Genomic DNA, 12,305 nt, shown 5'->3' with positions numbered 1-12,305 from the left:
TTATCAGTTGAAAGTTGGAAAAGTACTTACTGTTCACTTAATGTGGAAAAAGTTGTGCTCATTCCCTCCTTAGTCCACGGCTGAAACCATTTTAGAAAATCTAGGATGTCCACTTGTGCTGAAGCCTGAAGTGATGCTCATGATTAAGTGGTTTTATTGTGGTGCACAAATGACCAATGTTTCATTTCAACACACCTACATCTTTCCCACAATAAAAAAGACATTTGGTCTAGTCACACAAAAGTAGCCCAGCCTTTATGAAAAAAGTCTTGACAACAAAAAGCCATGACAATAAAACTACCTACTGTTGCTTTAACGTTAAATGTTCTGTTCCCTCCCTCCCTCCCCAGTCTCCCGCCACTCCCCGTCCTCCCAGCGTCCCTCCCCCTCCCCAGAGCGCCTCCCCCCCTCGCCCCCCATCTCCCCTCCCACCGGGCCCGCCTCCTACACCAGCCGCCCTCCAATAAGCCGCCTACGAGAGCGTTTCCAAGGCCGACGCAGCTACTCCGAGATGTCCGACCCCACCCCCCACGGCCGACCCCCTAGCCACACCCGGCTGCTCTGCGACCCCATCTCCACCCTGCCCAAGCCCCGTAACCTCAACCGAGGCGCCGGTGGGGGTGAGAGCGGCGCCTTCCAGCGTCTGCCCAGGGCGTCTCTGGCTGGAGCCAGGCCAGCCTCTGCCCACGGGGGCACCACTTTGGTGGGCGCAAGAGGGAGCCTGGGAGGCAGCCTGGGGGGCAGTTTGGGGGGCAGCCCTGCGCACCGCCACAGGGGGCTGGAGCTGGAGCTGGAGCTGGCCTTCCCATTGGTCGAAATGCAGCGGCTGTGCCACCTGGAACTGGAGGACCGCGAGAGCGCCGCCCGTGAGGTGCCCGTGTCCGTCTCCGTGATGCCCACCCTGGCGCCGGCGCCGCTGGTCACGCCACCGCAGTCCTCGGACGAGGAGGAAGACTGGCACTGCCAACCGCCGTCTCCACCCCCGCCGGTGCATATGCACAACCACAGTCACAGTCACAGCCACAGCCACAGGTAATCAAGAGACTGAATTTTACAATTTTATTGGTCTTTGGGGGGATAGTAACCTGGCTCTCGCAGATGGATTGTCATCCGAGCTCACGAAGTGTAACGAAGATGCACGAAGCACTAGGGGTCTCGCGAGAGCCAGGCTAGGGGGATAGCCCCTTGAGATAAGATATCTTGTTTTGAAAGGGGGTTCCCTGAATCCATGTGGGAAAATCACACCCATCCTTTGCACAGTGAATTCTAGTTTTTACCTGCTGGTTTCTGTTTTAAATACCCTGGTCCAACAGATACTACAAGCTCTCGTTTACACCCTCTGCTGTTCAGCTGTTAAACTGTGCATATCTTATTTCTTCATCTTATTTTATGTATTATTTAATATATATATATTTTTTTATGTCTTTTACATTTTTTGTGGAAGGGTGAGCATGTTCTTAAGAGGTATATTACTCCTTCAAAACTGTAAGCTGCTTTGGATAAAAGTGTCATCTAAGTGTAATGTAATACTAAGCATAATGTTCTGCTACTACTACAGTCCGCCGCGCACCCTGGGTGCCATCTTGCCCCCTCCGTGCCCACCGTTCCCTGCCCCCGAGGGACCCAGGACCCTCTCCGGCCACCCTCACCTGCCCCCTCATCTGCCCCCTCACCTGGGCCATCTGCATGGAGACCACGCCCAGTCCTGGCCCTCCATCAATGTGAGTAGTGAGGAAATTTCATTTAAAACCTTATTTTTCTTCAAATTAAATAACATACAACTGCAGTTGAACTCTTGTGACTCCCATCACCCAACAACAATAATAATAATAATTAATAATACAAATAATGTTTAGTCTTTGGTCAGTGTAATTTTCAGAGTTCATCCTACTCAAGATCATGTAAATAATGTGTTAATCATCTCGTTGTTGAGTTGAAATTATACTGGTCACGTGTAGAATCTTACAATGACTTTTGACTCCACTGTGAAAGTAATCAGACTCCGAGTGTAAATACCTGTATGTTATCGAGATTTTAAGTTCACTTTGAGATCTTGACATCCCATTTTTAGATGCGTCCAGCATCTCTATAACAGGGTCTGTCTGTCCGTCCGTCCGTCTGAAACGCTTTCATTACATTTCCGTCCGTCTGAAATGCTTTCATTAAATTGTTGTCCGTCTGAAACGCTTTCTTTAAATTGTTCCTTCCTGTGGCCACAAGGCGGCAGACTACGGAGCGAATGCGTGCAGGTTAATACAGGTCTGTGGCAAGCATAGCCTTTCTATACTAAACCGGATGCTAACGTTGGCGAAAAGTAGCCTAGCCACAGGCTAACTGACAAACGTGAGGCCAACAACTCAGCCGATTGTGATGTACGCCACAAATAGACCAATCGACCTCATATTTAGACACTACAATGTTGATTTCTGCCTTTGATTTTCATCAGTTAAGAAATCTAGCGTCGGATTAACACATTATTAAGGTAGTAAAGCGAGTTGCCGCCATGTTTGTTTTCCAGAATCACCCGGGTAGAGAGCTCACGTGCAGCATTCTGGGTAATTGAGTTTCAATTCACCTAAAGGGTGAACCCATAAGCGCATGATTCACCCAAACGGTTTTATTTATTTATGTATTATTTGTCGATGTTTAGATTCTTTCCCACATGCACATAATGCTGAAATGGCGTGATACTAAAGGTTGTTAGGCCTAATAAATGTCTGGTAATTTGTAATGTAGCCTACTTCATCTAGGCTATGTGAAATTTCAAATCATAGCCTATGGTTCTTTTCCAAATCCAAGAATGATGATAAGCTTATTATACCCTAAACTGCAAAAAATAAAGCCATGTCTCGCCATTTTGCTGCCTTGCTGCCTGCCACAATATTTGGAGTGTCCATGATGACCAATAAACAAAAAGTACATCCTCGGGGGGCGTTGACAGGCTAGGAGGAGGCCAGGGGGGCGTTTGGGGGGAAAAATGGCATAGTTGGAACTGGCATAGGGACGCATCTGTTGTCCGCCTGTCGGCCTTGTTTGACTGTATACCCACTCCCCATCTGGTTTTATACTGTACAAGTTTACTCTTGCCGACACAGCTCGACACAGTGCGACTCGCCCGACACTTTTTGCTTTACAATTGAGCTGTGTCGTGCCTAATCGAAAAGCAAAAACTGGCGTCCGAGTCCTTCTCTGTCGAGCTGTAGGCGTACCAGAAAACCGGCGGTGGAAAAGACACTTTTGAAATATTGTCCACGAAAAAGTGGAGAAGACGCTCTCATACTATCGCCTAAATAGGCTAATTTTAACAGTTCTTAACTGGGTGCAAAGAACTTAATTGAATGAATGAATGTTGCCAAACGCCATTACACACTGAAGAAGGGCTCTTCCCGAAACGTTCGTGGGCGAATAAACAAAGAAGAAATCTGAAGAGTGCTGTCCTTCGTTTCATTCATGAAATATTGTCCACCCCATGTAATGTCTGCCTGTGTCCCCCCTGCTGTGTGCTCCTGCAGTTGTGGATGGAGACGGAGGAGAATGCGTCCCGCAGCTGCCCCCTGTGCCAGCTCACCTTCCCCACCGACTACCCAGACGACGCCCTCATCAAACACATCGACACACACCTGGAGAACAGCAAGATCTGAGGGATCACGCGACACGTGCGCACACACACACACACACACACACACACACGCACACACACACACACGCACACACACACACACACACACACACACACACACACACACACACACACACACACACACAGGATAGGATCTGAGTGACATAAAAAAAAAAGACAATGCATTTCTCGAAAGCATAGTTGCTAGCCGGTTAGCAACTTGGGTAATCGCCAATGGGAAATTGCATTGCAGACAACAAAGTAGCTAATATAGTTAGCAACTATGTTTTCGAGAAACGCACCCCAGCGTTGTCACTCCTGACTAAAAAATACTGTACAGAGTTATCCCACGCCCCCCCCACACAAGAGCCCCATGGGTACACCTAAGCCATATTTTACAAACCCCAATATTACATTTTCCACTCTCTGCACTCTTCGCCAAGGCAATGGGTGAGAACCTCAGAAGTGATGCATCTTAATAGCCTGGTAATGCATTTCTAACTACACTTCGTCAGTTTTTGTACTGTCCCACCCACCACCTCTCCCCCCCAACACTGTACAGAAAAAAATAAATGTAGAATTAAGTCAGAAAAGAGAGAGACAGAGAGAGAGTGTGTGAGAGAGAGAGAGAATGAAAATGAGAGATGGTGTTCAGTGAGGCAGGACCGCTGCACTACTTAGCTGTTAGAGAGAGAGAGAGAGAGAGAGAGAGAGAGAGAGAGAGAGAGAGAGAGAGAGAGAGAGAGAGAGAGAGAGAGAGAGAGAGAGAGAGAGAGAAATCCTGTTACTGCATAGTGTTAGGGCACAGTTTTAAAATGTGAGAAGGCTGCTGGCGATCGCAGCAGCAGCAGAAGCAGCAGCAGTATCTGCTTTGGTACTAATGAGAAGCCATTACTAGAGACGTGGATGCTGCCAGTGAAGTATTGTTTGGTCTGTAAGCGCTTGGCAGGACATATCCCAAACTATGACATCTAATTCTCGAGGCCTACCCAGATGATAAACAGTACGCTGACGTTTTTAGGATTATTATTTTATTAGCATCTGTGGTCCCTCTGTGGAAAATGAAGTGATATGTTCTCTGAGCTAATATTTTTTAGGTCTACTATGTGGACCATTATCACGACATTTGCCATGTTTTAAGGACAACCACAGCGGACGTTACAGGTATATTCAGGTGAAAAGAAAACGGGAAATGAAAATAATACCATACAAACTAGAGAGTGTTTTAGGGCAGGAAGGGGCCTCTAGATCAATGTCAGACAGGCCTTTCATGAAGCTGTCGATGCTGGATGTTCAGTCTTTGTACCATAGAAAGGGCACGGCAGCACCACCCGAATGGTTCTTAGCTTAAAATACCTCGTGTCAATACCCCATCTGACGGCTATGTTGGATTTTATTTTTGTGTATATATATAACTGAAAGACCCTTTAGAATGACTCCTGACACCCCCATAGTGGAGACCATTAGGCATTTGTAAGTCATGCAAAACCAAGACATGTTCATGTAACTTGGTTACTGCATAACAATAATAATAAAGACGTTCTAGACCACTGAAATTGTACATGTTTTATTTATTGTGTGTATGTTTAAAGGAACGGTCCACCCTTTTTTGTTTTTCACATATTTTAAGTTTTTCCAAGTATTAAACATGAAGGTAATTTTATAATTATTTATAATTTTATAGTGTATTATAGTGTATAGTTATTTATATTTTCAGTGTGTTCAGCAATTAGATTTGTTAGTATTAGAATTGTTAGCATAGCTTAGCATAATCACTGGAAGTTGATAGAACCATTCACATCAAGCCACAAGTGATCACTGGACGGAATTAAAATAGCCATTTTGCACTCTGGTGAAATGCCCCAGTACTGAACACTATCTATAAGCTACTCTAGATATTAAGAGTCATCCAAGGGCAATACAGGTAACAGTATATATAGAATATAACTAAAGCTCAGCGCAGAGGTTCCACAACCTTGATGACATCTGACATTTGTGATCTCACACACACACACACACACACACACACACACACAGAGACAGAGACACACACACACAGAGACAGAGACAGAGACACACACACACAGAGACACACACACACACACACACACACACACAGAGACACACACACACAGAGACAGAGACAGAGACAGAGACAGAGAGACACACACACACACACACACACACACACACACACACACACACACACACACACACACACACACACACACACACACACACACACACACCTTTTTTTCCCCCGCCAGCATTTGTTCATGTCGTTTCCATCACAATATCATTTAGTTGAATTTTTGGTTTTCCACAGGCTTCTTTTTCTACCATGAGACATTTCAGACGACCCCAAATGGGCTGGCAACCACTACTATAGACACAAGTACTGCATGTCTATGTTTAAGCAGCTATGCAAAGAGTGCCATCTGGTGGTGAATAATTATGTAGCAATGATTCTGAGGCATCCTAATGCACAAGAGAGATGTCAAGGCATTCCCTTTGATGAATTGTAACTAATTAGGGAAGTCTGTTTGTGTGGGTTTTCCAGTTTGGATTGATGTTTAGTCAAACACATACAGGGGTTGTACAAAATAACTGAGACACCTGTCATTTTAGTGTGGGAAGTTTCATGGCTCAAGTGGACCAGCCTGTTGGCCAATCTACATTAAATGGCACATTGCACCAGTAAAGTGAAGTGTGAAGGTTCAATTAGCAGGGTAAGAGCACAGTTTTGTGTGGTACGTGTGTAACTGTTGCATGACTGAGACAGCAAATCTTTGTGATGTGTCAAGAGCCACAGTATCTAAGGTAATGTTTGCATACCACCAAGAAGAATGAACCACATCCAACAGGATTAACTGTGGACGCAAGAGGAACTAGATTACACTAAAATGACAGGTGTCTCAGTTATTTTTTCCAACCCCTGTAATTGACAATCAAAAAATATTTTGTTTGCATGTTTGCAGTCAGATAGCAGGAATTTTTGGGGTCAGCAGCACAAAAACACAAGTCACGACACCTGATGAAACCAGACAGTCCACTTGGCGACAACCTGGAATTCCACTGAACAGGTTTTTGTGGTTGCCGAGGGCACGTTTTAGATGTTAATCACAGCACGAGAGACTGGCTGACTGTGGTTACTTGGTACTGTAATGGTGGCAGGACGCCAGTCATGACTGGTAAAGGAAAACCACAGACACACGTGAGCCATCTGAAGACAAACATTTCCCAGCTCTGACATGGCTAGCATTCCAAGAATTTAGTGTACTGCCTGAATCCTCATCGTTTACCTTGGATTAAAGGGGTATGCCACTATTTTGGGGCTTAATACAGTTAAAATCGTTGGCCGGGGTTTATAAAGGTGGTAAAGCGTCTTATTTTTCATGTTAAGCGTTGTCATGCTTTAAGACAAGTTAAAAGAGGGAGCATGTCGCTAAGCTAGTGAAAGTCAATGGATCCGTGTAGCATGCTACATGCTACAGTGATGCATTGACTTTCACTAGCTTAGCTACATACTCCCTCTTTTAACTTGTCTTAAAGCAAGACAACGCTTAACATGAAAAATAAGACGCTTTACCACCTTTATAAACCCCGGCCAGCGATTTTAACTATATTAAGCCCCAAAATAGTGGCATACCCCTTTAAGTGCACAATCACATACATTACAGAAAACGTATTAAATCAAAGTCATATATTGCATCTCCTCTGAGAATGTGATAAGAAAGCCTGGCTGCTGCGTCAAGTTTTTGGATGATGTGCTGCATCAAGGTTTTAGATGATGCTTGGCCTGGCAAAGATGACAAAAGACAGACTATCGAGGCCAGAATCAAGGAGTGACTTATGTTAACCATACCACTGATTCTGATCAGCGATTAGTACATTTGGTGCTCAAGTTCTCAGGCAAGAACAGCCAACACTTGGCAAGCTGGGCTGACCAGATACTTTTAAACTGAAATTGTGGGCAGAGCCAGACAAGGGGCAAGACAAAAAAAAGATTAAAACATTCCCTTCACCTTCAATTCCAGAAGAAAAATTATACACTTTACAAAAACTTTGTTTCTAATATTTATTTCCAATCAGACTAAAAATGGGGTTACATACATGGAACTTCACATTACAAAAATCAACATTAAAAAGAGTAACAATGAATTTCTTTTACTCATAACACAACGGTTGAAACATCCATACACAATATCATCATTTCAACACTAAGGGCAAGAGTTAAAAATACTGTAAACTCAAACAGGCATGCACATGCGTACACACACGTACACACACACACACACACACACACACACACACACATACACACGCGTACACACACACACCCCTGGACAAAGCTAGGAAAGCTCAATGTTATATACAGACTAGCAAGAAGCCCATTATCCTCAAAGGCAAACACTAAACTACATTTACCCTTTGGTGCTTTGTTAAAAATGGTAACTAGTGTAAACAAATACACACGCACGCACATACGTACAATTACAACATGGCAAAAACAAAACAGCATGGCAATCATGCAATTATGACCCATTACAGTCAGTAAGCATCCCATTCCTGTTCAGTGCAAGCACCAACCACCACCATTGTCCTTCAGTTCTGACAACCACATCAGATCTAAGACATTTCATATTCGATACTTTTACAAAATGGTTAAGGGCGGTAGCCATACAATAGTACACAGTGTAAACATCCATAAGCAACATTGGGAGTAAAGAAGATACACATGGGAGCAAAGAAGGTAACAATTATTAACCATTTGCTGCAATAAGCAGTGCTCAACTGTCCCCTTAGGTATGGCGGAGATGAGAGGGGGGACAAGTAGTCGCTTTGGGTAGGGTGCGCACATACAAAGTCACTTGTTGCAGGTGCTAGACAAAAGTGTCAGTCAGTTGAAGAAGGTTGGTCTGCACACTGCGGAAAAAGCTCCAAAAAATTAAGTTTATTAAAATAATATAAGACCCATATGTCTGATGAAGATCCAGGGTGATCGAAACGTTGCTGTTTTAATTTAATAAACTTTATTTTTTGGAGCTTATTCCACAGTATGTGCAGACCTACCTTCTTCAACAGGGAGACAAGTAGGCACTTAGAAGTTGGCCGAGTATTGAAACATTGCACTCTCCATCTTTGAGCAGGATGAGTGCTGAAGCCTACTGATGACACTCAGGTGTTATTCCTTATTCCGTAGGAGGTCAAGTCAGCATGATCCCCACTCACATACGAGTGGCTCATCTCACACACAGAGAAATAAGCAAACCAAAAAGAGATACAAGAAAGCAAAGCAGAACATACTGCCTCATCAGTCTCTACCCCTACAGCAGTAACTGGCCTGGACTGGACATGGGTTCACTGACAGAACATCAGCAGCAATGAGAGAACCTCTCCCCTCCCTCCTCGAGAAACAAGATGGCTGACAGAAAGACAGAACGACAGACAGAAGCACACACAGACTACCAGAGATGCAGGTTGTCAGTGTATGCGAATCCTGGGTTTTCCCGAATCTTCCAGTAGGTGTTATTGGTCAGCCACACCTCCCTTCCTTCATCGTCCAGTTGTTTCCTGCAAAAAAACCCCACAACACACGCTCATTGTAAAGAAATACAGAGTTGTTTAACCCTCCTTATGTGACCCATGTCCATAAATAAAGCAAAATCGGTCTTCAAGCTATTACACAGTCATTATTGCACAGCCTATTTAAATTGACGTCAAGACGTTTTCCTTTTTGGCCACCCTTGACTAGTGCAGTTAGAGAGCCCATGGACGGCTTTTCACCTAGTTACAACATGAACCTTTCTACTTGTAACCACCTGCCCCTGGAATAACTACTTAAAGCTTTTAAAAAACACTACTAACTTCGCACTGTCTTGAGACAGAGCCAGAGGGACCGCTGGGAGTGAAGATGGAATGAATTACAGACTGAGGTGTAAATGAACATGAGCCGGTCTCATCACTGTCACTATAAATAACAAGAGTGTATGTAAAATATGTTCCATTTTTAAAGTAGCCTTTACCGCTGAGGATTGCCTTGAGTGTTTTAAGAGAGGACCTTTCTTTTAAAAGTGATGTCAAGACTCACGTGAAGAAGCGAGGCACGTGTTCCTCTCCTTTCTTGGCCATCTCTTTCCGCCTGTCCCGCTGCTTCTCCTCCACCTCATCCTTCTTCTTGTCAGCCTCCGGCAGCTTGCCCTCCTCCAGGAGTCTACAAGCACGCACACACACACACACACACACACACACACACACACACACACACACACACACATTAGTTCACTGTACATGTATGGTACACCAACACAAACATCTATACAAGAAGACACTTACAATAGAGGACATGCAAGATTTAGCTATACAGAGGGGAAACTGGCCTACAAAGCCTACAGTCAATGACGCAAATGAGTTTTTATTATTAGTTAGGGACTACATCTCTGACTTCTTCCTGTTCCGAAGGTAAAAGCAGTACTACCATTACACAAGAGTTTCCCTCTGTTGTCTAAATTAGGCAACCAGTATTAGAAAGTTGTGAGTGCCTTGCATCTGGTTCACACTGTAGCTGTAATAACTTCTACCTCGATTTCAGTCATAATAACTTTCAGCTAGCCCAGATCTTGGCCTTAAATACGCTATTCCTAATAAATAGGTTCATCCTGACCAGAAAGCCAAATGTCCCTAACAAAATGGATGTCCACAAACCCTCACCCTCAAGCTCATCTTCAAGCACAGTAGCTGAAACTTACGAATAATTTAACTCCCTCATGCATTTTACCCAAAGCCAAATATCCCTAACTTTTTGTGAACATTCTATTGAAAGCCAAGGTCTAACTGAACGTTATTATGAATAAGATTGCAGTGAAAGTAATTACAACTTAAGTTTGGACCACATGCAAGGCTGTAAAATTATAAATCTGTAAAAGAAATGTAAATTCTGAGTGGCTCTCTTACAGGTATGACCTGTAGCCATAAGAACCTTTACCTCAAAAATTAGCCTTCACTATATCATTAAGTAGGGAGTGGCTCACCTCTGGCCCACACAGCACAAAAGCTCCCTTGTCGTGATTTAATGAAAAAGTGGCACAACGTTTCGACCTGCTAGGTCGTGGCCATGAAAAACTGGCACAACCTTTCGCCCGTTGTGCCAGTTTTTCATTTGACCACAACAAGAAAGACCATGCAGGTCGAAACGTTGTGCCAGTTTTTAATTAAATCACGACAAGGGAGCTTTTGTGGTGTGCAGATATTTTTTCCTTTTCCTTGTGCGTTCTTTGATATTCTGCACCCACTGCAATTGTTTTTTGGGATGTGCGTGCACCCAACGCTTTTTTGACTCACCTCTGGTCCGGCCTGTAGCGCGAATCGGTAGGCGGCAGCACCTTCTCCAGCTCTGGTGTGAGCTCGTTCAGCTCTCTGGCGAATTGCGAGAAGCCGTAGTATTGGACATGGTCGTCAGGCTGAGTGTCTGCAACGCACAAAAGGCAAGTGAAACTGGGCTTAAAATCAAGAATGATTTCTTGTGAAAGACCTTGCTGGTTTACTAAAGGGAGTGAATAAACTCATGGGTGCGAATAGACTCCTGTACTGTTTGTACACAGATGTGATGTAATCGGGCTGTGCACGCATTGTTGGAGCAATGTACTGCACATTAAGAAAATAGCCAGGTGACACGGGCATTCCTGATGGTGTCCTCAGTCCAGTCAGTATGTTTAATTTCTTGTAACCACAAACATTTCCTATGCTTCTGGAACAGCTTTTTCCCTCTCACAAGTGTACTTTTCAGGATCTCTACTTTTTACAAACATACAGGTACACGCTTTAGGACGGCAGGTCTTCTCTCTTCAGGGTCAGCAATGTCTGTGTGTGTGTGTGTGTGTGTGTGTGTGTGTGTGTGTGTGTGTGTGTGTGTGTGTGTGTGTGTGTGTGTGTGTGTTTTAATGCGCGCACAGTCAGTGATTGTGTGACTTCTAAAGGGGTCAATAAAGGCTAAAATAACCATTGATATGTTACACCTACCCTTTTTTGCAGTGTGAGTGAGTGGTTAAGACAGAGTGTGGACAGACATAAACCACACCTAAGGGCCATTTTTAGTGTTCCCCCCTTTAAAGGGTTAATACCCAACCATCTTGATTGCTACAGGTACAGCATCTAGAGGCAGGGTGGATGCTTACTTGGCTTCCAGATGCATTGTGGGTTGGGCAACGTGTCACAGAAGATGCCCTCGTGCCAGGAGCCCCCGAAGCGGTGCACCACCTTGCCATCCTTGTTCAACACCGTGCCATTCACCTCATTCTTGCTGCCGTCTGAACCCCAGTACCGGGCCTGTGGACCAGGAGAGCGAGCGAGAGAGAGAGAGAGCGAGAGCGAGAGCGAGAGCGAGAGCGAGAGAGAGCGAGAGAGAGCGAGAGAGAGCGAGAGAGAGCGAGAGAGGGATGTAAGAGAAAAAAAATTCAAGACAATTTTCCAAATATTGAGCTAATCTAAGATAAATCAAATAAGTAAGCTAAATTGTTACAAATCTATCAGACACAATTACGAATTGGCTCCATATTTGACGGATATTACACACAACAAACATAGAACATTATTGTCCAAATACAGATTAACTGACCACACACTTGAAATTGAAAAAGGCAGACACGTCAAACTTGGCTCGCAAGGGAAGATCACATATGTAAACACT

At 44.3% G+C, this 12,305-nt stretch overlaps 2 protein-coding genes across 3 annotated transcripts in view; one reads left to right on the top strand and one right to left on the bottom strand.

Moving 5' to 3' along the window:
• LOC134464397 (TANK-binding kinase 1-binding protein 1-like) overlaps window positions 1-3,648 on the top strand; it is a 49,345-nt gene extending 45,697 nt beyond the window's left edge. The window contains exons 10-12 of the mRNA XM_063217852.1: window positions 351-1,032; window positions 1,559-1,721; window positions 3,513-3,648. Coding sequence (XP_063073922.1) covers window positions 351-1,032; window positions 1,559-1,721; window positions 3,513-3,641 — 974 coding nt within the window. The 3' untranslated portion in view covers window positions 3,642-3,648. The remainder of the gene's footprint in view (window positions 1-350; window positions 1,033-1,558; window positions 1,722-3,512) is intronic.
• Window positions 3,649-7,683: 4,035 nt separating this feature from the next.
• Window positions 7,684-12,305, bottom strand: part of LOC134438553 (oxysterol-binding protein-related protein 7-like) — a 29,012-nt gene continuing 24,390 nt past the window's right edge. For both annotated transcript variants that reach the window (XM_063188148.1, XM_063188154.1), the window contains exons 18-21: window positions 11,794-11,944; window positions 10,961-11,087; window positions 9,711-9,833; window positions 7,684-9,193 (exon numbers count right to left, since the gene is read on the bottom strand). In XM_063188148.1, coding sequence (XP_063044218.1) covers window positions 9,085-9,193; window positions 9,711-9,833; window positions 10,961-11,087; window positions 11,794-11,944 — 510 coding nt within the window. In that variant the 3' untranslated portion in view covers window positions 7,684-9,084. The remainder of the gene's footprint in view (window positions 9,194-9,710; window positions 9,834-10,960; window positions 11,088-11,793; window positions 11,945-12,305) is intronic.

This window comes from Engraulis encrasicolus, chromosome 2, assembly GCF_034702125.1.
Source record: "Engraulis encrasicolus isolate BLACKSEA-1 chromosome 2, IST_EnEncr_1.0, whole genome shotgun sequence".
NCBI classification, from domain to species: domain Eukaryota; kingdom Metazoa; phylum Chordata; class Actinopteri; order Clupeiformes; family Engraulidae; genus Engraulis; species Engraulis encrasicolus.
This window is presented reverse-complemented; position numbering and strand designations above follow the sequence as displayed.